The sequence below is a fragment of the Xenia sp. Carnegie-2017 genome, unplaced genomic scaffold (genome assembly GCF_021976095.1).
Source record: "Xenia sp. Carnegie-2017 unplaced genomic scaffold, XeniaSp_v1 HiC_scaffold_22, whole genome shotgun sequence".
Lineage (NCBI taxonomy): Eukaryota > Metazoa > Cnidaria > Anthozoa > Malacalcyonacea > Xeniidae > Xenia > Xenia sp. Carnegie-2017.
In genome coordinates this window covers 13,367,365-13,395,285 of record NW_025813485.1, presented here as the reverse complement: position 1 = coordinate 13,395,285, position 27,921 = coordinate 13,367,365, and the positions used below count along the sequence as shown (strand labels likewise).

Genomic DNA, 27,921 nt, shown 5'->3' with positions numbered 1-27,921 from the left:
AAGACAAAGCTAGCTTTTAGCTTGAAAAAAGCATAGAGCACTATACCATATGAATATCATGGCACTACGACAAATTGGACAATATCACTACTAGCGTTTTATAAAGTTACTGTAGGTGAGAAAAGAATGATAATTTATCTACTTCTTAAGTGTAAAAAGCAAATCTTTTTAAGTAGTCTTCTCTCGTTTATTTTTCTTTTTACCACAAGACAAAGAATCTATGGTCTACAACATAAGGGATGATCTACAACATAATCTACAAAAATAAGGGATTAAACATGATCTACAACATAAGGGATGATCTTCAACATAATCTACAAAATAAGGGATTTAAACATGATCTACAACATAAGGGATGATCTTCAAGATAATTAACAAAAATAAGGGATTTAAACATGATCTACAACATAATGGATTTAAACATTACCATCACCTTTATGTACTTCGACTATACAGCCACGCAAATTGACATTATACAAACTGCCAAAAGACTTGATTTATATGTTGACATTGAGCAAACAGAGAAAATTGTCAAAAAAAGCAAAACTGCAAAAATGATAACTGTGCAAACTATTGCAGGTGCTCTCCTTTAATTAATCAATTCTGCCTCAATGTTAATTAAAACTTTAAGCGTACAGCTAAGTTTATCGCAATATCAAGGCGGCGAGATTTGATTTCGGTTGCTTTTCATTTGCAAATATTGCAAATTAAAGCCATGAGCAGCATTTTCATCGATCTTTATGAATAATAAAAGGTTATGGAAACAAATTAAGATCGGTTGAGTTGTTTTGATCACATTGGAATATAAAATATCACGCGATGATCAATCTCCATCTGACATACTTAGGAAATCATTTTATTTTGTTTTTGATTAAACACCAGCTCAAAAATGTTTGTACGTTATAAAACTGTAATCAAAGCACCTGATTTTTTATATACATTTGGATAACACAAATTATGTTCACTTTAACCTTAGAAAAGAAATGTTCATAAACGGCGTTTAAAAATATTTGAATTTTTTCTAAAGACAACAATTAATAATATGAAATTATTACTATTACTATGCTTTATTTTCTCAAATCAGCAGCGGGTGGGGTTCTAGAATTTCCTGAAATCTGATTGGCTGTAACAGCAAGCGAAATCTGATCGCGGTCCCGAGATCTAATAGCTAGAGTTGAGTTGGTTGATTGGTTTTACAGCGAAGTGCCTTAGCCAACTTTAATTCTAATAATCTATTTTAACCAAACTTGCAGTTTTCCAAAGTAAAATGAATAAGCAAAGTTTTGATAAATTTCTTTGTCGCCATTGTTGACTCTGACAACACGACTCATTAAGATAGTTGTCTTGAGCAAAAAATAAATACGTTATTTACCGTTTGAGTCGATCAGGAAGATATCCTCTTTCTCTGGCCTAGGGATGTTTTTAAAAGCTCAGCAAATATTTTCCTTTTTACGTTTTAAGTAGCATAAAATATCAATTAGTGAAAAACATCAAAAAATCGTCTTTGACTAAATAATTCATTACACCTTTAAGCTGTCTTTTCCCTTTGAAAATGAAACCGTCCGACGGCGGTGGAAGATTTGTCCTCGAGTGAAAAAGTATTAAGAGACGATTTATCGATGAGATTTTATCAAAAATTTAATGAGAAAAAAAGACTTCTTGCACTGCGATTTGACTACGCCACAATTTGCACACTAACTGACAAGCTTTATTAAAGTCGTTCGCTAAAAATCACATTATATTTTGAGAATGTATCATTTATAATTAGCTAGTGTACTACATATAAATCGTAGTTATTTCTTAAAAGACATTGAAATACATACATTAGCACACTAAACCGACACAATGTATCATACCATACCGAAAATGCGTTTAATTAAACTCCGTACGAGCTTAAATTCAAATAAGATTGGTTATTTCACAGTAGCAAGTCTATAATTAAAGTTTGGCGTAGCTAATTTTCAACAAATGTAAAAACAAGTTATGGCAGATGATAAAATTCTAAACTCTTTTTATCAACGTTGCAAAAGCAGCTTAAAAGGACAAAAATTGTGCTTACAAATTAAGCCGCAAAAGTAAACTATGTTGATAATTACTTAAATTGCCATTCTCTTTCATCTTTTTCGTTTCGTATAGGAATAAACAAGAGAGAGCAATACATCTGTCACGCGAATTTAATATAGAACATAAAAATGATACAAAGTCTGTTTGATGATAATACATCACTAATTGGACGCCAATAAATTTTCGAAATTGTCTATTATTTATGACATAATTTTCGGCTTCAACAATAATCGACAATCAAGTAATAACGTTTTCCATGTGTGCAGATCGGCAGGGTGATCATTTATACGCAACGAAAACGATTGTTTAAGTTAAAAACATTCAGTTAGGCTTTTACATGTCGAACATACATCATTGCAAAGATGAGCTCCTTTCTGATAGACTCGATCACGCCAAGCAGTCATCGCAGAAGCCCGTCGCCAGTAGCACTCCCGAGAACCAGGGCACCGATTCCATGTGATATGATGGCCTGGAGAGATTACTGGCTACTCCAACAAGATAAGATCAATTTTTGCCACTTGTGCAGTCCAGGAAAATCTACCTTTGGCTCCTATAGAATATCTACGAGAAGTCAAGACCACCCATTCGTACATCAAAATTACATCGCCAAGAATGACCAGCTAATGGAAGGTGATTTTCACAGTTCGAGTGACGCCACGAGACACTTCAAATCATACTTTGGTAGGTACATTGAAAGAGGTTTTGGAGAGAAGTCAAAAGTGATTTTGAATATAGACAGCAAATGGAACTGCGCTGATTCGAACCAAGAGAAATGAAATACTCATTAAATAAATATGTTTATAATGTTTCCTATAGAAGTTTACTTTGTAAAATTACATAGCTATTACTCAAACACGCACTAATTTTTCAAATAATATTATAGTTACATATAAGTCCATAGTAGGGTTTGAATTTTTTGACTAAACGAAATTGTCACATTGTAGAAACATTGCAAGAACGTAGCAACTTGAGCCATTACATTACAAAGACATGAAACACAACTTTAGCTTTAAATACGCACTAAGTATAGAAAGCTTTCGTTGTTACACAAATGCAATGAAGCAAGAAAATGTTCAACTGAACCTTTAACGAAAGCGTATATTTTGAAATGTATTTCTCAAGGTGGTCGTGAAAATGACATGGCCGTGAAAAAGAGAATACGAACGGCTTACACAAGTCTACAATTGCTGGAGTTGGAAAAAGAATTCAGTAACAATCGCTATTTATCTAGACTGAGAAGGATTCAAATCGCCGCCATGCTCGAACTCACTGAAAAACAAGTGAAAATTTGGTTCCAAAATCGCCGCGTCAAGTGGAAAAAGACCGCAAGACTTTCAACTCAAATCAACAGTATCGCTCGTTCCTCCAATGAATCAGTAAAATGCAAAGCACAAAGCCTCAATGATGGCATTATTCTTAGCAAGAACGACTGGAAATTGTAACTCTTCCAATATGCACAATCAAGTTTACAAGAAAAACAACAAGAACAGAAAGTGATGCACCAATTTTTCTTCCATGAATTTTCCCAATAATAAAAATAATAGAGAAAATAATAATACTAGACGTATATGCTTTCTTACTTTCAAGTTTTGAATTCTACATGGTGTATTGAAAAAGTTTACAATAGGGAAAGTGTCGCAAATTCATTAGCGCAAAATATTTGCGAAAACCTTTATAGTGTAAAAATAAGTATAGTTGGATTTCCAATGTTCATGTGACAGTAAATTTTTCGCAAATAAAAATTCAGTGAAAATTTGAGCTGTTCTGTTCCAGAAATCGGTAATCCACAGTCTAAGCCAGCGTGTGCTTGTTTGGTATATGCTAATAAGCAGATCTGATCTGTGGTATTACCATGTAATGCGCCGATGATTGCTTTCTGGCAGAGACTGTACATTGCAAACCTGTTTCTTGTCGTCGTGCAAAACTATCGGTTCCTTTGTCCTTTAAAGTCTTCGATGCATAAAAAAGGACCGAAAGAACCTATTCCATCGGTTAAACCCGCAAAGCTCTAGTGCGAACCATGCCGACAAGCAAATTTTTAATCAATTGCTCCAAAAATGACAAAAAAAGAACGCAACTAGAACGCATTGGAAAAATATTGCAAGTATTGGTCACGTAAATATAATTTGTTCGCGCATGTGCAGCTCGAGATTTCATTGGATGCCGCGCTAACACAGGGGAGAATGAAAACTATTATGAAAAACTGAAAACAGACCCAATTAAGAAATGGCAGTAAAATGAACGCTTAATGTTATAAAAACAAATTAAGACAAATTAACGATTAATTATGACATGTACATTGATTACAACTTATCTGTAAAATTCATGTTCTGTTTCATCTTTCTTCACACTAGTCTTGTAACCCTTTTCAAAATCTTTAGATAAGATAACATAGCGGTTTCTCTAACTGCTTGCATACCAGCCTAAGTTTACAATAAAAACAATTAAAAATAAAAACGATAAATATCTGAGCTCAATCAATCAATATAGAGAATTTGTAAATCAATCATAAGTAAACAAAAGGTAAAATTAAAACGTTTGTTTTAAATTTATATGTTTCGCAATATTAATATTTTATAAAAGAAATAAAAGGATGCGTTTCGTGTTTGCACTGGCTTACGCAAATCTCGGAGAGGTTTGTGAGAATTTTTGAACAGGGGCAATCCTCGACCTTCGGTCTCAGGCTTGCTGTGCTCTCGAGTTCTCCCAAAGGTCTCCTCGGTTTGCATAAGCCTGTGCAAGCAAAGTAAACATCTTTCATTTCTTAAACAAAAGTATAAACAGACAAACGAAGTCTGATTTTTAGTAAGTCAAATTAAGTCTGCTGTCCAAAATGTCCGAATGCATTCTACTCTGGCAATTAGGACATTATTTCACATCATTCTTACCTCTTGGCAAATGGCATTGATGTCTGCTCCACTTATTTTATCAGGTCTAGCCACATCTGTAAAGTTAAGTCAAGAAAAAACCATTCTTCCAAACTTGTTGTCAAATCACCGTTTATGCATTCGTCGTATATCCATGAATTTTTCCCAAAAATATTATCCCTCACCTCAAAACATGTTATCTTTAAATGTTAAAATAATCAATGCTATGAAAAAAGTTTGACATACCTTCCCGTTGCTAATTTTTTACTACAGTCATATTTTTTCAATTTAGGGATTTTTGTTAAAACTACTATTTTGTCCACTGGTGCATTCTGTATTTATTGCGTAAGTCAATTGACCAATCGAAAAGACTCAATAAATGTTCAATATATGATGTTCAATAAAAAGTTTGACTTACATGTCTGTATTTGTAGATCGTCCTGGTTAGTAAAATCCTGAGAAGGACTGTTGATGTTGATTTTGAATGACGTTTCGACAAACTCAGCGGTGGTAATCTTTACTTGACTCTGAAGATGACTACCACGAAGGTTGTCGAAACGTCAGTCAACATCAACACAAGCGGTCCTTCTCATGCAGGTTGACTCTGAAGACGACTACCGCTAAGGATGTCGAAACGTTAGTCAACATCAATAACAACAGCCCTTCTAAGGTTGACTCTGAAGACGACTACCGCTAAGGATGTCGAAACGTCAGTCAACATCAATAACAACAGCCCTTCTAAGGTTGACTCTGAAGACGACTACCGCTAAGGATGTCGAAACGTTAGTCAACATCAATAACAACAGCCCTTCTAAGGTTGACTCTGAAGACGACTACCGCTAAGGATGTCGAAACGTCAGTCAACATCAATAACAACAGCCCTTCTAAGGTTGACTCTGAAGACGACTACCGCTAAGGATGTCGAAACGTCAGTCAACATCAACAACAACAGCTTCTAAGGTTGACTCTGAAGACGACTATCGCTAAGGATGTCAAAACGTCAGTCAACATCAACAACAACAGCCCTTCTAAGGTTGACTCTGAAGACGACTACCGCTAAGGATGTCGAAACGTTAGTCAACATCAATAACAACAGCCCTTCTAAGGTTGACTCTGAAGACGACTACCGCTAAGGATGTCGAAACGTCAGTCAACATCAATAACAACAGCCCTTCTAAGGTTGACTCTGAAGACGACTACCGCTAAGGATGTCGAAACGTCAGTCAACATCAACAACAACAGCCCTTCTAAGGTTGACTCTGAAGACGACTATCGCTAAGGATGTCAAAACGTCAGTCAACATCAACAACAACAGCTCTTCTAAGGTTGACTCTGAAGACGACTGTCGCTAAGGATGTCAAAACGTAAGTCAACATCAACAACAACAGCCCTTCTAAGGTTGACTCGGAAGATGACTACCGCTAAGGATGTCGAAACGTCAGTCAACATCAACAACAACAGCCCTTCTAAGGTTGACTCTGAAGACGACTACCGCTAAGGATGTTAAAACGTCAGTCAACATCAACAACAACAGCCCTTCTGAGGTTGACTCTGAAGACGACTACCGCTAAGGATGTCGAAACGTCAGTCAACATCAACAACAACAGCTCTTCTAAGGTTGACTCTGAAGACGACTATCGCTAAGGATGTCAAAACGTCAGTCAACATCAACAACAACAGCCCTTCTAAGGTTGACTCTGAAGACGACTACCGCTAAGGATGTCGAAACGTCAGTCAACATCAACAACAACAGCCCTTCTAAGGTTGACTCGGAAGATGACTACCGCTAAGGATGTCCAAACGTCAGTCAACATCAACAACAACAGCCCTTCTAAGGACTCCACTAACCTGGACGATCTACATCTATAAGCATGTAACGATACTCCCGGGTTCATACCAATTACTTTGAAAAGTTTGACTGATACTAAATTTGTATTAATTCTTTTCTCGTCTTCTCAAAAACTTCCGAAGTGACTTAGGCATATAAGTTAGTAACGCGACGACATATATATGGTATGTGTTTTCAAAATTTGACAGTTAGAATTTGAACATTTCCGAACTTAAAAATCTTTTTCTCCCATTCAATTTGTAACAACAAAAAAGCAATAGCCTGCATTATTGTCTAACCGTCCAACCAAGGAACAATATGCACTGTTCCATTTCGTTATCCCAACTTCACAACAAACAAATGTGCCTGTAATTAATAAATAACTAAGATAATCAAATGAAAGGATACAATCTTCCAAATCAACTTCCTCAGAGAGATTCATTTTTGCGGTAATAGTAGAGAAGATCAGTCGTTTTTGTCTCCTATCTGGTAATGGAAATTCTATCTTACGATCCAAACGTCCAGGTCGAAGTAAAGCTGGATCAAGCGTATCCTGTCGATTGGTGGCCATTATCACCTAAAAATTCCGATAGATTTGTACCTAGGTTTTGTTAAAAACAGGAGTCGGGCGTCGCCAGGAGGAAACAGCGATATACGTGTCCCCTCCTGGTTATTCCAAAGACCAATTTGAGATTGAAAAAACGTAGGTTGTACAATGAATCCAAACTCAAAAGCTATAAAACAGTGGCCTATGAACGGCCACACAGGAAAGTTAGTATGGTAAGCAGCAATCTTCAAGCATCGCAAGCAGGTAAGATTGAGTTGAATGCGCTTGTTCACACATCTAACAGAAAGCTGCCCTTGTAATATCGTGTGTTTTTAAGATTATAATAACCTGCATGAAAGAAATAGCGTTTTGAGTACATACAATCAAATATTTTCTCTAAACGGGTATGCCTCTAAACCCCTAATGAAGTCTCACACTTTTTGACTGTAGCACTGTCCCACCTTGTGACGCCCGGGTGCGCGAAGGCCGAAGAACACTATCCATTTTTATAGACTTCAAACACTTTACCCTTAACGATTCAAAAATATTTTAAAAGGGAAATATCTACGTTTGAAATGAACCATGAATAAAAAATTTTCGCTCTGGAATTACTAAGTTCATTATCGTTAAGAAAACACAACCACCTTTTTCACAGGTTTGAAAAATATATCTCCAAATATCCTAAGGATAAACAGCAATTTCTGAACAGGCATAGTGCAATCAGCTCGTTAAGTAATTAAAGTAAGTGTTAATGGCGAAAGAGTTTTATATTTAGACCATACATACTGTTGCTATTCACACAAAAATCTTCCCTTCCCCATTAAACGAAATTCACGTTAAGTCACGTCAGAGAGAAAGCAATCTGTTTTTTAATGTTCAAATATGTTTCAATCAAACTTTGCAAATGCACTAATTACTAGCTATTTTAGAACAGGCATCTACTTTTAAAATAATTAAAATAGTTTGATTGTCCAATTACAAGTCGCACGAAGAAGTTCTTACCTTTACATTGACATTCTGATCAAAACCATCCATCTGATTAAGAAGCTCAAGTAAAATTCTTTGAACTTCTCTGTCCGCTAAATCCATAAGTGATACAGAATTCAAGCAACAGATGGTAAAATGAAAAAAACAGGCAATACCTTTAAATCATAACTTTTCAATTCATTTCACAACTTAGAAGTTTTTAAAATCACATAAAACATACCTCCTGTCTGTGCATCAAAACGTTTTGTGGCAATTGCATCAATCTCGTCAATAAAAATGATCGCAGGAGCATTCTCTTTAGCCAACCTAAACACATCTCGAACCATTCTAGGACCTTCTCCAAGATATTTCTGAACAAACTCTGAGCCAACAACACGAATGAATGCAGCTGTTGTGTTACGAGCCACTGCTTTAGCTAACATTGTTTTTCCACAACCAGGTGGCCCATACATGAGAACACCTCTCGGTGGATCTATTCCAATCTGTTTATAGAGCTCAAAATGTGTAAGAGGCAATTCGACAGCTTCACGAATCTCTTGTTTTTGAACATCCATCCCACCAATATCTGAGTAAGACACTTCAGGCTTCTCATCCGCCCAGCATTGCAATGCTGCTGTCAGATTCAGGTGGAAGAACATCAACTAAAGCATTTGAGTGCTTATGTAAAGCCACTGAAGCTTGGTTTGAGCAGTTCTCTGTCAATTGTGCTCAAAATCTGAACATAATAATTTGAACCTACAGGGAAAGATTAATTAAGTTTTCAGTTCAAAGGCTTTAAGTCTTGCTTACACAACAGTCAGTGTGTATAAAAGAAGTGAATCAAACTGAACATGTTGCTGTGCATTTTACATTGTGTTTCACAGTTATATTTCTATAGCAAAAAAATTTTTTCATTTCAAAGAAAAGAAAAAAAACAGCAGGCTTGTTTTTGTTTAATATGCTAAACAATCATCAATAATTGTACTCAAGGAATTCAATTCCCCACAATTTCGACTTGAAATGTTTAAGCGAGGAGTACTTAATCATTTCAGATTGTGTTGTGATTAAAAAAATATCATTGGAAAGCTCATCCTTTTGCTATATAAAAATATAAACACAAAACACAATGTCAAATGTATATTTTCATAAATTTATTTACTTCACAACACACAATGTATAAATAGCCCAGTTTTTGTTACCAGTAGTAGATCCTACAATCCCTGTATTTTGGTCAACAGCTTCAAGAAATTGCCCAATAACCAATGGCACTGACTGAATTCTCTTCACTTCTTCTTGAGCATGAAGTAATTCTCGTTTCAAATTTCTTTGTTCATCTTTAATATACTCCTCTTGAACCTCGAGGAATTCCAGTTGTTTCTGAAGTTTCTTGTACTTAGCATAGAGATCATCAACATCCACATCAGTTATATATGAACTGGCAGGAAGGTTACTTTTACTATGAAATACTTCTTCCTACATAACGAAAAACGCAAATACGTAAAGCACAATAAAACTATAACACTTCCTAAAATTTTGTGTACTTTAATACATATGAAAAAACATAAATGATTCCTTAACCACTTATGCACATACTAGCGTCAAAACAAGTAGCTGGGATTCAACCCTAGCACATGAGCAACAATCAGTCAATCACAAAACATATAAATGAGATAAGAGTCCAGCCAACATAGGGTTAATCTTTTAGATTTGATTCATTAATTCTCGAGCATTTCTGAGTTACTTTAATCAAAGCTTTTTTCCTACCCGAATTAAATAAATTTCTGTAAACATATTCAGTCGAATTCAACAAGAGATAACCGATAATTCATAGTTTACTTTTACCTGTGAAATAATTCCTATTTCCTCCATGTTGAATTTCGCTAATTAGATTGTTGATAAAGAGGGATAAATGGGTTCAGGTTCAGGTGGTAACAAGCTCGTGTTCAACATGGACAACTTGAAACAAGACGCCAATAAAGGTTTTGTCCCACCAATGGATACTACGGCAGTGATAGTAGTTAAATTAAACATTTAAGAAATTAAAGAGGTTTACTGCGTCTTCACACTTATGCATACGAGGAGACCTTCGGGAGAACTCGAGGGCAGATCGTCATCAGACAAGCCCGAGACCGAAGGTCGAGGGTTCATTTAACCCGCTCGTTGCACCGGCAATTTAAGTAAAGTAGCCAATGCTAAAGAATTCGTGCAACACGTCAACATCAATTCAAAATCTATTCAACTATGAATTGAACAACGTCAACTGCATTTTTTGTAGTTCACAAACAAGACAACAACCAAACGAATGTGCTTGCACAAATTTTGAGGTAATTAGTTCGCAAGTTATTATAGAAATCATTTGAGCATTTGCGGTAATCAGCTCATCAGGTTTAATTGGGGAAAGAAAAATGAATAAGTGACATTCGTCAACACAAATTCTCATGGAAAGAGCGATGATGAAAGAAAAGTAACGAGTCGCAACAAAGATTCAAGATTTCTTCGTTTTATTCCTCAATAAATTTTACAAAGCTGCCATTCAAAGATGCATGTAAACTTGAGATCGTATCTAGAAAATAAAACGGATTTTTAGCTTTCTCAACATGTGTGTCACTTTTGAAGGTTATGGAAAGCACAACCTTACCTATGTGGCTATAGGTGCAGGCTGTTCGGGCTTGCCACCTTTGTGTTCGGAAGAAGGGCCAGTTGGTGTAACTTCTTCCTTCGGTTCAACAATGCTGACTTGATCAGGAAGTGGTTTCTTCGGTCCGTTCTTTCCAGTTGGATCCCATGGCAACATTATTTTCACTTTGATACCAAGGACACCTAATGAAATCGAGAGTGATTGAGCTCAATTTTATTGCAATTTTTTTACAATTCGAGGAGAAATGTGAAAATTGCAATCAATTGTAACAACGCGTCAACAACTTCAGCACGTGGATCACATATTGATATCGAACCTTGTCGCAGGTACACATGTCGTACAGCGAAGTCAACGTAAGTTTTCGTTGGTTCACCACTGTGGATCATTAATCCATCAACAAATTTCATAGATTTCGCTCGTTGTCCACGTAGCTTTCCAGACACGACGACTTCGCATCCTTTAGCCCCACTCTCCATGATGTAACGAAGAACGCCGTAGCAAGCTCTTAAATGATGATAATTCGTGTTTTAAAACATACCAACTATTGCTGAGTCACGTTGCGGCCATTTACACAAGCCGTTAAGTTATAGCTGTGTTCAGTCAATGATCATTCTTAATTATCTTAAGTACCTTCTTACGGCTAAGCCACCAAGCAATTTATATCTCAAAGACTCTGCTTGTGTGATAGCACTTAGTCCACGAGTGGCCACCTTTTCGGCGTATAACTTAAAAAGAAATTGCATTTTGCAAATTAATGTCAGAGTATGGCAATAACAGAAATTCAATAAAACACTTTAAGAAAATGTATCGTTTGCTTTACTTATACTTTGGCGTTAACTGTGTTGGTCATGGCAAGATTATAACTGACTTAAAAGTGGTTTATTTGTCCCTTGTGTTATGCATTTTTCTGTGATGATGTCTTAATACAAGTACATATTTACCCTGTGTAGTAGACAACAGTTTAGGTGGGTTAAACTTTTAAAAGAGCAAAAGACTTTATAAAACAGTCTATGTATATCTCAAGATCAAAAATTTTGTAATTAGTGTACATAGCATTAAGAGACCTATCATTTTGCAATGTAACCTCAGTGGTTGTGTAAATTAGATGCTACAAAAATTTCAATAACTTGAGAATGACAGAACTGTGTACTATCTTTTTAATGAATATATAATTTAAACTGATTGCAATTTTTTATATAAACATTGAACTGCCATGATTTTCATGATGCATGGGGTTCAACAAGATTTACTAGCAAATTTATGTGTTGGTATTCAAACTTCTTTTCAAATTGGGTAGAACCAGAATCAATTATTAAACTTACACAACTAACATAGCAGCTTGTAAAAATTCTGCCACAAAAATCATCAATCATGTATAATTTCTTCCGAGTATGAAAGGCATTTCTCTTAATAAATTCGAAGTTCAGATAATTCTCATGGTTCAAATTAGGAGGAAAAAATCGATTCGCAACTTTTTAAAATGTGCATCTACTGAAATTTCTAAATTTGCATTCTGCCTATAACATTGCTTATACACATGCCTATGTTTGAAATTTGCCAAACAGCAGTGGAAAGTTAAGGCAATAAATTGTCTGTATAAACTGGCCGCAACAATTTTCATATAGATTAATAAGAAAAACTATATCTGACAAAAATTTATTAGCTTTCGCCTTATAATATTGTTACCACGGTCTATATCCGCATGAAAAAGCAGTTAATGCTAACTTCTTCACATCAAAATATTCAAAGTGTCAGTGTCAACTACAGCCAAAGTGTACTGTGCTATAGTTAGAACGTGTCTGGTTATCAATATTTTAATGGAGCATTTGTTACTGAACAAAGCATAAATGGCAGCCGTACTAAATTGTGTTTTTAATAAATTTCCATTCAAAGAATGTCTAAAGTAAGCTTTAGCTGTATTTTTTCAGATTTCGATTTGCAATTTATTTGTCTTTGTTTGCTAAAGCACAAAATTGGCTCTTAATTTGTGAATTGCGATGTGTTAATTCGAACCCTGATTCTTATAGCAGCTTTCAACAAAAACTTTATTATTGACCAGACTAAAAAGTTTGTACATTGCAAACCCGAGATCATATGTTATTTTGGGCACCTGAATTTTGTTTTTGATGGTTTCTGTGCAAATTTTGACTTGTATTTTCATTAAAATAACATACTTTCAAAATTTGCACACATACTTGCAATACACACTCATTGAAAGTGAGAAGAGGGGAAGAGAACTTAATGCTATACTAATTTATGCTATAACAACTTAAAGATAATAAAAACTGTGAAATAATAGACAAAAAGCGCAAGTTTCAATTTAATTCATGAGGTTGCAAGAATTATCCATGAAATTGTCAATTTTCAAATTATCATGAGCTTAATTGAAATAAAAACATCAAATTCAACTTGCCTATTGTCAAAATGCTTGCATGAACAGAATGCAACTTTTTCATAAAAAGTAAAAGTCAATCATAAAAATTACAGAAACTTTAATGGACAAATTATAGAAACCCTGTCACATTATACAGCTTAACTACTAACAAGTAGCAATCCAAACCCGAATTGGCAAACCCTAACATTTTTCCTAATCATAACCTAGCCTCGCGCCAGGGTATTCTATAATTGTCATGTGTCAAAACATCTTACCTCAACTGTGCCTTCAGGAAAGTTGAACCGTTTTTGTACCACAGACGTAAGTTCGCGAATTCTACGTCCTTTCTCACCCAAGATATTTTGAGTTCGTGTGGCAAGAATAATTATCTCAGTTCTTATAGGTGTAACACGTACTTCAACTCCACTGTAACCATCTTCTGCAAGCTCACGAGTTAAAAACTCATTTAATTCAGCCTTGAATATCCCATCAGCTACAAACTACAAACATATTTTGAATTTTCTTAGGGTGATGAACATTTCATTATGATTATTTTGATACTTGTACTAGTTTAATAACAATTACAGCACCAGTGGGCCTGCTTAAGATGTTTTTGTATAAATGAATACTATAATATTCCGCGAATGTTATGATTATAATCCAAATCAATCAGTCAGCATAACACATGTATTGCATAGAATGTTGAAGGCTGTAAAATCTTAGATGCATTTTATTTTGATTTCAACAACTAATGAGAAGTTTATATGGCACAGGTGAATTAAAACGGGAGCGAAAGATACCTTTCGTTTTTTACTGATTTGAGTCGCCATGATTGCAGAGGCAAAAGAGGTCGTTCCTAGCCTGCTTTGCGGGTTTGATTCTATCATTGAGCCATTGTAATTTATTAATAGTCAAATACAAACAAACTTCTTAAAGCCAAAAGCAAAACGTTCACAAACTCAGCAAAGATGTTGACGACCGTCTCTATTGCATAAGGTGAGGTAGGATGGTTTGATAAACATAAGGAATAGTTATTCAAAGTTTATTTAATGCTTTACCATTTAAACACCATTGAAATTTATAAAAACCATGTAATGTAAATAGTCAGTGCTGCCAGATGAATTTTTTAAATATTCATGCTCGCTTGCGTCAAAAGTACACAAAAATGGCAAAAAGTTCATATTACATCTAATTTTAAAGATCGGAAGTTAACGGAAAGCCTCGGACTAACTCGGAAATTTCTGGAAGATCTCGGAAACTGTCGAAATCTCTCGGAATTACTCGGAACATACCGGAAAACATCGGATTATCTTGAAAATCGTCGTTGTTTTGAAAGAGTTGTCGAGCTCTGAAGATTTCCTTTTCATTGAGCCATGATTTATCAATACTTCCTTTATGAATATGATGAAAATAGAAAAATTTATAAAATTTTGAAAAGTTCACAAAAACTTTACAAACTTTCAATGTTCATGAAATGTTCATGAAGTGAGCAAAAAGTTCACAAATCTGGCAACACTGTAAATATTTAATGTAAATACATGAGCCTGTGCAACTCCGCTGACATTTTCACCCATAATTTACCAAAATATAATAATTTTGACGAGGTTGCCGTCCAGGTAATTATTATACAGGTCAGTGGTTTCATTTACTTCGATTAATTATCTTAGCGTCGATTATTCCACCAAAAGTGATGTGAGTGAGTGAGACGATCTAATTTTGCACGTTGTTGCAAAGTGTTATTATAAAATAAGTCACATAAATCAATAATGTTTCCAAAAGTTCTTGGAGATTTGGAATGCCGTATTTTCTACAGAAAAGGCGAATATTATATAAACTTTTGACAGATGGGAAACAGTAATAGTATCAGTCACACTTTTTAAACATGCTGCCATTTCATTGTGGGATGAAAAATGTTCGGTTTGTCAGATCAGCTCTAAAGATTTCTGGCCATCTGAATGTAAGTCATGTAGTACGGTAGAGTGTCAATTTTAAAGTGGTTTTAAAGCTAAAATAATTCTTTTTTTTACAGACAGTAGCAAGAAATGCTCAAATAGGTAACCATCAATCTATCATATCGATGCTTGCCTTGTTCACGTTTTTGCTGGCAGGCAGTTTTGATCTAGTGCTTTTGGACATCACTAGCAACAATGGCTAACCTCTCTTGCGATTAATCTGCCTGCCAGAAAAACGTAAACAAGGCAAGCACATCAGTGATGTAATACTTTACATAATCAAATGCATTTCAAATTTATATTGATGTAAATATAAACAAGTATACAGGCATATACATTCATAGGTGTATTAGGTGGGGCAGGGCAGGCAGCTGCATCCCTTCTCCACAAATGTTAAGCTGACAAAGGTAGTTGGGCATTATTTGCTGGAAAGTTATGTAAAATAGATCATTTAAGAATGAAAATGTATTGACCCCCTAAAAATGTTGACCTGTGTTCACCCATGCTTAAATTTTCATAATAAAACGTTTATGTGGTATCAGCCACTGGCAGGCAATGGGCTTCAATATTATGTGATTAAATAATTTTTTTTTGAATGTTATAGTGAGAAATGCCAGAGTTATATCGACATTGGGGCTGCCAGACAGGCAAAGGTATAAACATTCTTATCAGATGTTTTCATATAGAAAGCTGCTATCATACTTTTCATAAAAACTTTCGTTTCATGTTAAGAAATGGTATCCAGGAGATGTTGAAAAAATAAAGTAAATCATCTTGCCATATCATCATGTAAGTGACATTCTTTGTTATTAAGTATCAAGTGAAAATTTTGAAAGATATTTTCAGGAGCTGGAAAATGACTGACAGGAAATTTTTCCACAAAATAACATGTAGGAAATTTTTCAAAAGCACATTACATAGTGGCACCACCATGTCAAAATGAACTGGGGCCCCCTTTCCACCCATTGCTGCCACTTTGATGAAATTTAATGTATATGAAAACATACATTAGATTACACTGTAATCTGTATTATTTAAAGTAAACAGTACCATTTAGAATCGACATACAATCACTTACTGTGATGTGCCAATGGGCAAATTGTTGCCAATACTTTAATAAGGCAATGATTTTTTTTTCATTAAGACAACCTATCAGCAGCCTGTAGCTCGCTTCTACTGACCTCAGATGGTTTCACCACTGGTATATCTCTTGTTGGAAGTCCTGGGGATGAGGATGACATGACGACAAGCGCGGGAAAAAAAAGAAAACATTGGATAGATTACACAGTTGAACGTTAATGTCATAGAACTTATTTCATTCACTAAAAATAACAAAATTTTAGTTTTTTTTAAATATGAATGAGTAATACTAAGTTGGTTGTGATATTTAAGACCGATGGTCTTTCCCAAGATCATAAAATATTTGAAATAACCAAATAAACAAAGGCACGTTTTACAGAAAATTTTGTCAACGTTTAATTTTATTTTCCTCTTCTTTCTTTTCATGTTACTCTCTGTAGGTTGAGTAGGAAGAGGTCTTTAGTTCGTCTCTTACTGTCTTCCACTTCCTTCATAATTCTGCTATCTACAATTGAGATGTTTCTTTGTTATTTTGTCATGTCGTGATAGCTAATCCAAGACATGGGTGAATTTGAGATGAATGCCTGAAAATATTAGATAAAAATAAATGTTTTAGTTTTGACTTACATTCTTTCTTGAAACTGTCAAAACGCTCATGGAAATATTTTCTTAAAGCTCCGTTTACACTTCGGTGGGTATAAAATTCCACGATCTGATCGATTAACAACAACATCACTAAAATCCCTTGAATCAAGACAAAGACTGCCACGAACGATAAATCTATTTAAAAACGATATACAGGGTGTATCAAAAAGGCCTTTAGAAATCAAGCTATTTTGAAATTTCAATGCTTAGTCTCTGTATATTAACCCTACAGGTGCACAACTGTGCATGAATTGCATTGCATTTAGAGAGCTGTGCATAGTTGCAGTTCATGCACAACTGTGCATTTTCAAGAATTTGGGCATGTGACATTTCAAGAAGCAGAAAAACTTTAGTGCCAATCAGAAAAATAATGCAAGTTGGCTTAACACTGAGATAGGCATTAAAATTATCACATCACGTCAATTTCTACGGATTTAAATTTTATACGCCCTGCATGAAGGATAGTGAAAGCAATTTCAACACTTTATGCTGCTCTAAACCTCTGTAAAATGTTGCAAAACACTAACTGAAACTTGTCGATAAATTTTACCTTTGGGAGAAAACACGTTAAACCGTTAACACCATCAAATACATCGAGAGTTTTTGCCAAACTCGTTGACACACCAACACATATCGTGATGAAGAGAACATTGTACTTTGTGATACGACCCATCTTCATTACAAACCGGACGAAATTGGTGTTTTTTCTTGGGTCTTCTGATAATGTTCTTTCTTTTGGCATTTTGTCTCGTTGTATCTTAAAAATCCAGCTAAGATTCGTGTCTACAATCCCTAACTTTCCCACGAAAACAAGATTGACTACCAGGTTTTTGGGTCAGAAGTAAAGCTCACATTTTATGCTAACTTAATCCATATTTTTGAACACAGGATTCCACACAAACTTGAACAGAAAGACAGTAAAAATAAAAATCTTACCGATTCGTTTTACAGATATTTTATATTTAGCTGTTCCATAAGTGTTTCGGACGCGGCATTCATAGACTCCAAAGTCATCCTTAACGTAAGGTCTAAATTGCAAGAAACTGACGTTACTCTCATGTAACGTCTCCACTTTAAAGATGCAAGTATCACAATTGTGATGAACTTCCAATCCATTTTTCATCCAGTTAATCTTTACATTCGTGTCGGCATGGTATAAACATTTTAAACGAATTTGTTCACCCCGCTCAGTGTGAACAGTCGAAGGAGAACTGCTGTCCAATATCTTGGGACTTGAACTATGCTCGTTGCCTTGAAGATAAAAAAATATTTTGTTTATGGAGAGAACTCTGTTGCAGGTGATCTTGAGGAATGATATGTGAAGTATTTGTACAGATTTTCAAGTAAAAGTGTACGTTGTGAAAGATTTACTACTTCCAGTAACAAGGAAATGAACTAAGTTTCATACAGACGGCCCTTATTTTCATTTATCGTTATGTTTTATACGGTCTTCATTTATTTTAAAACAAAAAAATTTAGGAAACTAAAAGTCGGTTGCCCTCTGCAGCACTAATTCTATTGTCAAAGTTTCAGGAGACACGCTGTTTTCACATACCTAGGTCCTTGCCAAGGAAGAAAAAAAAACGAGAACAAATAAAAAAAAACTTGCCATAGCTGTTGATATAAATCATTGATATAATTTTTTTCAATTTTATATAATTTGAATTTTCAACATTTGTTTCCATAGAAACTAAGAGGGGATGATCACTGGGGATGATGAGTGGTTGCTGTGAGCGTCAAAGAATGGGTTATGGAGGGAGTATTCCATTGGAGTATTCGTTACTGTTAATGATATATTGAATCTTTCTTCTGCGAAATTTACGTACACTAGCAGAAATACAACATAAAAGAATGACCACGAGTCAATTAAAGGAACGTAAAAACATTGGTTTTTACACGCCAATAGATGAAATACTTGTAAAATTAGGGTAGGGTGGTGGATAACTAATTGACTTCAAATATTATCATCCAACTAATCAAAAAAATCTCACCTACGAAGACGGGAAATCGCTATTGATAAACTACAGATTTTCCGGGGGGAGCTTGGCCCTGGCCCCTTTAGAAAGGCACTCGACATTATGTCCTTTGTACAGAGCCACGCCATTGTGTGTTCGAAGACTTTACTATTAGAGCTTTGCAAAAGCTTTAACGACAATTTGATATACAATGAAATGACAAGAAAGTTGAACAGCCCAAAGAGCCCACTTCATCCAATTACCTCTTTCGTCAATGAGGGCATGAGTGTAAGCTAGCAAAGGGCGAATATTCTCAAAACAACCGTTTCCAACATACTACAATTGTTTTCAAGGTTTTATCTACAAAGAAATGTTTACTTTTATAAGAGTAAATCCGGCAAACTCCAAACAAGTAAACAGCTTAAGTCAAATAAATCTCCCTTAAAGCCGACACCTTAGAAACCACGGCTTGGTATCCGTTCAAAAAACGCCCAGCAAATATTTGTACTTGTAGATTATATTGCAACCCAACCAATGTTGTCGATGTAAACACTAAATATGTAGAATACGTTTATACCACCTCAGGAGACCAAAATTGAAGAAAATAGAGCAATAAAATGCGCAAAATAATTGTTTCCGTATCAGCTCTGTCACGCTGATAATAACATGTGTTTCCATTCTTATATAGTGTCATTAATCGAAAATATATCAAATGTGTCCGCTTTATGTTTTTTGGGAAGGTTGTTTCAGTGTCCGCATACGCTTACAGGAGGAGTCCGCTTCCGAGAGGTGCCGTAACATAGTTCTCTGAACTTTATCAAAACACAGAGTGACAGCACAAATATTTGAACTAGGGTTTACAAGGGCGTCGCTGATCACGATTTTAATTCAAACTTGCAAGGTTGTTAAATCGAAAGTGCTAATTGATTTGTGCATTCACTGCACAGGATGTTGAAAAGCGAGGGAGTTGCGTGTGAAATTTATATGCACAAGATTTGGGCTTGATGTCAAAATCTAAATTTCGGAAATGGACACAAATTTTAAAAACAATCGCCTCATATTTGGAAACGTTCAAATGATCCTATGGAATGGTAGATGACAATCAATTGCAAACGACGTTGCACAAGAAATAAGTTTATTGGTTTCATGTTCGTTTTTTCAGTTTTTAATTAGAACAGCATGACTTCCGTTAAGTCCTTTTTTAGCGGGATCTCGGTTTCAATAAACAGAACCGGAAAAGTTTTCGCTGTCGCACGCATCAGCTTGCCGGGACGATTGTCGTTTTCAAATTCAAAGAAACAAAAACAGCTTGAGACTATTGAAATTTTCGAATTTCGACAATGGTTTATAATAAACAATTTTTAACACGAAAATTTCACACAATCTTCAGTGAAAGTCGGTGTTTTTACACGTAAATGCATGTTTAAAAAATCTCTCGCTCAAAATAATCCATCTAAGCGGGAGATCACTCTATCTTCGAACTCCGGGTCTGTCCGCTTTCACATATAACGAAAACTTCAGAAATGTACTATTTAGATACATGCGGGATCCTTTGCTTAAGAAGTCATGAATTGCATCATAGTGTTAATGTTAAGATTTAAAAACGTCGCTTTCTATAAGTCAAATAATTTTATACACGGCTCCCATTGTTTCATGTATTTTATTCGGTGTTGCACATGCGTGCACAAATCATTCATCTACAAGAATATTTTGTTCATACCCCACGAGCTCGTACAACATATTGATCTTCGAAATGTGGAAAGAAAATCATCAATTATTGTAATTTAGGATAGTTATCAGTTGTTGCAATTTTTTTACGCTAGTCTGTGATGCAAATTTTTCTTGTATAGTCAGCTGTTATGGTTCCTTGGACGTGTCTGAGCTAGTCTGGCATGACTGGGATGGGCTATTTATTTAGGTTTTCCGAACTGAATCCCAGAATTTCAGCGAACAGCATGGCGTACGAGAATGTTTGCAAATGAGATCAACATGCATAAAGAAACAAAAACGAAGTCGCCACGAAAATACATAATTAAAAGGAAAATCCTCGAATCCTTCAAATGTATGCGATAACACTTTTCCATACAGTTGCTATGGGTGCTTTTGAAAATCAAAATACATTAAGAGGGATGGTTGACTTTATAAAATAATATGAAAAAAGCAAAACAAAAGAACAATGCAAGGGTGGCATTTAGAAAACCCACGACATTGTATGTCGAGTCATTTCATAGCAGATGATGATCAACTAACTTCATATAACAATAGTGTTATATTAATTTATTAACGTCCCCTGTATATAGATTCTATAACTTATTTACACAATAAGGGACCCGTGTACAACATTGACAAACAAATTTTCATGAGTGAACAGTCAAGGAAAATGTGGCAAAAGAAACAATGAAAGGTCATATCTTTTCTGACGAGGTTACGTCCTAACGTCGCCTTCGGGTCGTTCACTTGACGCGTTCGAAGACCTCGAGCTACTTCTGTCTCTATTTGAATAATTACTAACTGGATAAAATCCTCTTTCAACAGTACGTGTGTTTCTTGTACGGCTTCGGAGATTATACGGTGAATGTCTTACAACATTTGAGCTTCTGCTTGATCCATGTCTGGTACTTGTTGTATTTACTTGACTAGTAATTGATTCATTACTTGTAGTCCTTGTTGCAACAGGTGTAAAAGCACATGGCCGTGCTCGATGAACAGTGTTGCTAACCATAGGTTGCCAAGCATACCGACCAGGCAATGGTCGACCATTCCGAAAATCAAAGTTCCATTCCTCTTGCTTACGATCAAGTAGCTGTTCGTTATCTTCGCTAACATTAATATTGTTCAACTGCTCGCACTCGTTTGTCGGTGGTTCGTCGAACAACCGTCTCCTCACTGTTCCACGTCCTCTGCTCATTTTCACTTTAATACATCGAAGATAAAGAACTGGTTTCGCCTTGTGATAATCTGCTGAGTAGCTTCAAGGTTCGTTCATTGTACTACGATGGGCACTCTACGAGTCAACGCCACTTACCTCACAAAGGAATTTACTACCGACGCGGTTATTTGATCTCGTTAAATGACTTGTTTCCAAGGTTATGAGGACATCCTGCTGTTCATGAGTCACTCGACATGCATACGTGAACTTGTTGCCGAAAATTTACCCGCTTTTAGAAATTCGTGACCCTAATACCTCTCAATGTTATACTCTCATAAATCAGTACAATTTACAGTAGCGTTTTGTTGCGCATCCTAAATTCTTTCATGATCGATTTTCTACAGGTATTGCTTGCTGCTCAATTCAAAACGTACGCAACAGACATCCGGAATTATAATGTGCTTGTATTTCGATTCATTATAAAAATCGCCAGTCAATGGAATCATAGTAGAACAATGTGCGATTTCGTATTTGTCGTTATTGGTTATTTGTGAATGGGCGTTGATAAATGACAGCGGTAATTAAACGTGACTATGTTTATAGGGGAAAAAATGATTGTTTCTATAAATTTGTCTGATGAATATATAAGTAAGAGCTAGAATTCATAATCTCCAATAAAATTCGATACTATTGTTGCCATCAATATTTATCCGTTAATGGCGTCCGGTCTAAATCACAACGCTGTTTATTCCTCTCGATAATAATCATCATTAGGAATGCGCTGTTTATTGTTGTTTCGCGAGCACTGATGTTCACCACTCGACGGAAAGAGAAAATTTCAAATTTCAATTAAACGCACACTCTTGCCATGCGATATTTTCTATTAAACCCACGTTTTGCAACCGTATACGACTTCAGATCAGGTAGATAAGGCCCACCTCGTCTGTCTGCCGACGTAAATAAAGCATCCTGTTAAATATAATGAGTTTCTCCTATTCGTACTTATTGCTGCGTTCAACACATCTCCTTTCAAAGTAATGTACAATTTTCGCACATCAAACGTAATCGCGAAAGAAAAGCAATAGTTTCCTTATACGAACAGACACTATCTGTAAAAAAATAGATCCCTGGTTGGGGATTCCCTCTGGAAATGATTACAAGGAACATGCAAATACAGGAAATGGACTTTTTCTTGTTGTCGCCGGGGTGGTTCACTACTCTTCAAGCCAGATTAACAGACAACAGTCAAATGACTACACGCGCCGGCCATATTGTATTTTCACAATGACTGTATCCATCATTGTAGACTAAATCCATCATTATACTGCATCATGACTGTATTTACCATTGTTCTACATCATGAAAGTCTACAGTCATGGAAATCTACTTGGATACAATATATCACGATTTACTTGCTCTTCCACCTGCAACGTGCGTAGAGTTAAAAGACCAAATTGTATCTTAAGAGTTCGAACAGCTTCTAACGAACTACTTATCAAACCAAAAAGTCTTTGTCTACTTTCATCTGCCTCATAAACCCGTGAGTAAAACAAACTCAAAATATCGTCCAAATTTTCCAGTCTTGGAAGCCATCTAACGCCGGCCATTTTGATAGTGATTTTTCTTGCATCCAATAAGTTACCAAAAAGTGACAGATCGATTTGTTTTGTGTAGCAACTTCGATTTGCTTTTGAGTAAGTTGGATTTAAGTACGGGCTTATTTCAATTGCTTCTTAGAAGCGTTTGATATTATTTACGACATTCGATTTAAATGTATAACATTGGTAATTTTGTCCTTTTTGGACGCCCATAACTGTACCTGTCACTGTATTACATGACGACTGTATCTGCATAATATATTAATCCTAACACGGTATTTAAATATGCACATGAAAAACATGTGACTTGGACGAGATTTAAACTCGCACCTTCGGGATACTAGTCCGCCGCTATATCTACATGACTCCACCTATGATTGAGCTACATCATCCCTCTTTCCTCCTTGGTTGCATCCAATGTTTGTTTGCTCTTTATTCTGACATAAATACAGAGTATGAATCGTAAAAATGCAATACTTTGTACCTCGTAAAAATAAATAATTTAAAATAAATAAACTTATTTTCTCAGTGGCAACAAAGATATTTGACGCATTTAAAAGAAAACAATAGAAATCTGAAGCAAGCATGTTTTGACCTCTACATTGAGCCATTTGCAGTCCGAATGGGCTTTGCAAAGTGTGTCAAGTAATATGACACGATAATATATGAACAATAACGTGAATAAATGATTTTACACAATGGGAAAGTGATCTGATTACATGTAGAACACATGAGTTGATGATTTCTCTGTTAACAAAGTGAAAATAGGATTGACATACTGAATTTGAAAGCTGGGATCGGGTGCATTTTGTTGATGTGAAGAGAATCTTTGATCTTGAGCGTAAAGTGAGTCATAGCGGAGTTGATGGTTTTAAAGTATTTGAAAATTGATATTGGTAAGAAAGGGAGGCCTGAAGGTGAAGATATTTGCAGATATTAGAATTTCCGTCATTGATCGTGGGTTCATAATTAATTCTGATGATTATATTTGTGAGATGCTTCACAAATATAGCAGAAGTTAGAGCTCACATCGGAAAAGTGGTGTACTACAAGGAAATCTGGGCGATCTCTGAAGTACATACATTGCTCACATAGACGGTACAAATAACATTTACTTCATTATTCCAAGTTAAACTGGAATATACATTCTGACATGTAAACAGGCTTGTTCCGATTGCAATTCATAAAAAAAGATTTGCATATGCTTAAATGGTCAAAGGAAATGCTTGAAATATTGACAATGAAACTGGATCAACATTATCTGATCGTTATTTCACAAAACAAAAAACACACTTTGGTGAAATGTCATCTTAAACGAAAACACGGACAGGAAAACGTAAAGTGTGGGTCACTTTTTAAAGTCAACAAATCAAAATAAATATACGATCTCTTTCATTTGTTTTCGCAAAACCTTTGCGAAAACATACGAAGCGTTAATCTGGAGACAAAACAACTACCAATGTTGAACACACATATTGAATATGTAATCATGTAATCTGACGAAATGAAGGTACTGGTGTTTCTGGAAAATAACATATTAGGTGACTCGAAAGCATTTATCAAATACACTCAGTGCTATTTTAAGCTATTATACAACATTTTAAAGTGATTTATTGTTTGAACATTTAAATCAGAGTGCAGTCAATTGGCAATTTAGCTGTTTTTGTGGCACAGTTCAAAGGCATTCGCGGCAGGGTGCACTTTCTTTCCTTTCAAAAAATCGGTAAAGATATTCCAACATTAGCATACCTTTTTGTTCAGGTTTTCAAACATAAAGACAATTAATACGTGTACAGCAGAGTGAAAGTGAAATGAACTTGAACGTAATCATGACCTTGGTCTTTAAACATGCGGCATGTTTCCTTCAGAGCACAAAAATTGTAAAAAATTTTCTTGTTACGAATTGCTGAAATTTTCACTTATATTGTGTGCAAACTGACGAGATTACAAAGATCCTGAAATATGACTTACTATATTATAGCAACAAGTTATAATCATCCATACATAGAAATTATTATGTAAACCATTACTATGTTCTACTGGTTTACAACCATTTGCAAATACACAGTTGACAAATACATCGGAACTTTTCACTAGGAACATGGCTTACCGATGATCATAATATATCAGACGGAACAATACCAGCAGATGCAAAATACATCTGCTTCAACAATATACCTAGTTATGTGGCTAAAAGCTCCGGAAGCAAGCAACATATACTGACATAGCTTTTTCTTACAAACAGAACGATTTGATCGCTTTCAAAGTTGATTTGACTGGCATTGAATATCTCTGAAGTACAAAAATTCAACCTGAAACCAGTGCCTGAAACAGGTTGAAGTAAACCCCTTTACTTCTTCTGATCAATTTCATTAGAACGACTTGAACAGTGTTGTACAGTTTCTTCTGTCTTTTCTGTCATTTCATTTACGCTGTACTCGCGAGATGAGCTACAGTCCTTTTTGTCAAATACATTTTCTGAAGGAACCGACAATGTCTCGCTATTTGTGATAAAGTTTGACGAAGTCGCCGGTTTTAAATTGTCTCCATAACGCGCTTCAATTATCTTCATTATTTTACATGGCGAATCCCCAATGTCTGAAAATCGATCTTCAATGAAATCGTAACCATACTTTTTTTCCATTTCTTTGAGATGAGAGATGTTCTCTTCCTCAGCTTTACGCTTCGTTTCATCATTTTCAATGTCTTCACATTTACCGAATAGACATTTTACAACTTTAGCAGAGGGTCTAATGTCGTTTTTACGTTTTCTTGTACTTGTAGGACTCGTATCAGAGCTCATATTTTAGTTCCGTATTGTTTCGTGTTTCAGACAAGTTTGAGCAAGAGCTAGGTCAACGGACGTCATTGTTGACATACAATGCTTATATTAATACCAATAATTTATGCGCATTTCGCACGATGACAACACGACCGATCAAAGTATTGAGATCATGATGTACATTTGCACATGATTATATCATTTATAGTATTAATAATGCGAAAACAAGCGCCTATGAAAATTAATGTTGTCAATAAATTTGTACTGCACGCAAGTCGCACAAGGTAATTCAAGTATTCCACAATGACATTTGATGTTAGCTTAAGTTCTGCCGATGTAGCATGCTGGGCGCGAGCATTTTTTTCTTATATATTCTTTGCGTATTCCCTGTTATAACATGTACGGCAAATAATGTCATAATAGACTATTAGCAGATTACTGCAATTAAACAACCAGCTTGGCCAGTTGTAAATTGTAATAAGTACTTACTTCTGTGTACAACATCGCGCATTTTCGACGATGCCAACAGCACAGTCACCCACAAGCGTCAAATAACTAGCCATGTCAACTAAATACAAAATGAAAACAAAAAGTGGTGGATTTTCTGTCAATACGTCCAACAAAAAGAAATATATGGTGTAATTACACTAAGTAGACTGCAATTTTGTTTGTTATTTTTATGTAATTAAGATTAGGCAGGTTCAGACACGATTAAACACGTCATACAAGTGAAAGACTAGAAGATATGATAGCCACACAACAGGTCAACGGTAACACAGTCACTGATCTACAGTATGCCTGAAACATTGCAACAGCTAATTATAATTTCAAAGTAACAAGATTGTTGGTTTGAAATTACCAAACAATATTGATTTATCAAGCAAAAATATTGCCAATAAAACTGTTCAAACAGATGTACATATTTTGTTTAAAATGCATATTTATTGTAATGTAATTAGCGATTTTTGTCTATAGTTTTACATCTGCTACTGATATTAAAACTGTTATTAACTGACAATATTCACATAAATTTGCTGGCTCATCAGAAAGTATATTTATTTCTAAAAGAAAACTGACCAATAAATGTTAATAATTTCACCATACATACCAGTACTATGACCAGTCAGATGCTAATAGTTCAAGATTCAATCAATTTCTGAGATGGACACAATCAATTTCAGAAAATTTATAAAGCTAGAGACCTATGTAAAATCTATAGGTCTACTACTGCCGCAATGCTACTGCAGCATTGATTGAAAAAAAAACTTTGGGCTTCCAAAAAAAAAAGATAAATTGAGCTATAGCCTACCAAAATATTGATGTAAATTCAGCAAGTGTAGACTTCCTTTATGTATTTAAAAGTTTTATTTTACTGTCTTGATATTATTTTCATGTGAACATTTGGGTTATGTTTTCAACAATTTGTGGTTTTAAAAGAACAGACACATATTTGGTTACATGGTTATTTCAACAGGCCAAGTATGTTTAGCACACACTTTGAACAAAACTGCTTTCATAATACATGATGAACAGTCCTGTTAAATGTGGGATAATCTTATTTTAATATTGAAGGTATACTTAGCATTTGTAAATTTTGTATAACAATTCTGTTGTAAAGCCAATTCTATTGCACTTTTGATGTAACATTACTTCAATTATATCAAGGCTGCATATAATTCAATGAGGTTGTTTATGGCCAATTTTGTAACAGTGGTGGCAGAGCTGGTGGGGGCAAGGTGCGCACATACCACAAAAA

The 27,921-nt window shown here is 35.2% G+C and overlaps 4 protein-coding genes and 1 long non-coding RNA gene across 6 annotated transcripts; 2 read left to right on the top strand and 3 right to left on the bottom strand.

The window, feature by feature from the left end:
* The first annotated feature begins 2,355 nt into the window (after positions 1–2,355).
* On the top strand, positions 2,356–3,531 carry LOC124446383 (homeobox protein Hox-A2-like). The gene is made up of 2 exons (XM_046997226.1): positions 2,356–2,745; positions 3,187–3,531. The coding sequence occupies exons 1-2, from the start codon at positions 2,427–2,429 to the stop codon at positions 3,504–3,506; spliced, it is 639 nt and encodes a 212-aa protein (XP_046853182.1). The 5' UTR covers positions 2,356–2,426; the 3' UTR covers positions 3,507–3,531.
* Positions 3,532–4,283: 752 nt separating this feature from the next.
* LOC124446831 (26S proteasome regulatory subunit 6B-like) lies at positions 4,284–10,270 on the bottom strand. Its single transcript, XM_046997712.1, is given in 10 exon segments — positions 4,284–4,466; positions 4,469–4,487; positions 4,953–5,008; positions 7,168–7,336; positions 8,309–8,385; positions 8,514–8,887; positions 8,889–8,969; positions 8,971–9,028; positions 9,472–9,745; positions 10,115–10,270. Coding segments are annotated over 10 exon segments (1,227 nt in total). The 5' UTR covers positions 10,142–10,270; the 3' UTR covers positions 4,284–4,374.
* Positions 10,271–10,756: 486 nt separating this feature from the next.
* LOC124446700 (40S ribosomal protein S3) lies at positions 10,757–14,164 on the bottom strand. 2 transcript variants are annotated; one of them, XM_046997555.1, is made up of 6 exons: positions 14,085–14,163; positions 13,560–13,784; positions 11,541–11,635; positions 11,227–11,414; positions 10,911–11,092; positions 10,757–10,835 (listed from the first exon to the last, which is right to left on the bottom strand). In XM_046997555.1, exons 1-5 carry the CDS (start codon positions 14,112–14,114, stop codon positions 10,911–10,913), a joined length of 720 nt encoding a protein of 239 aa, XP_046853511.1. In that variant the 5' UTR covers positions 14,115–14,163; the 3' UTR covers positions 10,757–10,835. The 2 variants fall into 2 exon arrangements, with proteins under 2 accessions (XP_046853511.1, XP_046853512.1); XM_046997556.1 differs by lacking the exon at positions 10,757–10,835 and having other exon boundaries at positions 10,906–11,092; positions 14,085–14,164.
* A 968-nt stretch (positions 14,165–15,132) lies between these two features.
* LOC124446310 lies at positions 15,133–16,699 on the top strand. The gene is made up of 5 exons (XR_006948396.1): positions 15,133–15,241; positions 15,314–15,338; positions 15,841–15,889; positions 15,969–16,025; positions 16,381–16,699. It is a non-coding gene; the product is annotated as an uncharacterized LOC124446310 (long non-coding RNA).
* Positions 16,700–16,738: 39 nt separating this feature from the next.
* On the bottom strand, positions 16,739–26,833 carry LOC124445155. Its single transcript, XM_046995861.1, has 4 exons — positions 26,655–26,833; positions 17,898–18,212; positions 16,944–17,096; positions 16,739–16,821 (listed from the first exon to the last, which is right to left on the bottom strand). The coding sequence occupies exons 1-4, from the start codon at positions 26,674–26,676 to the stop codon at positions 16,739–16,741; spliced, it is 573 nt and encodes a 190-aa protein (XP_046851817.1). The 5' UTR covers positions 26,677–26,833.
* Positions 26,834–27,921: the final 1,088 nt, after the last annotated feature.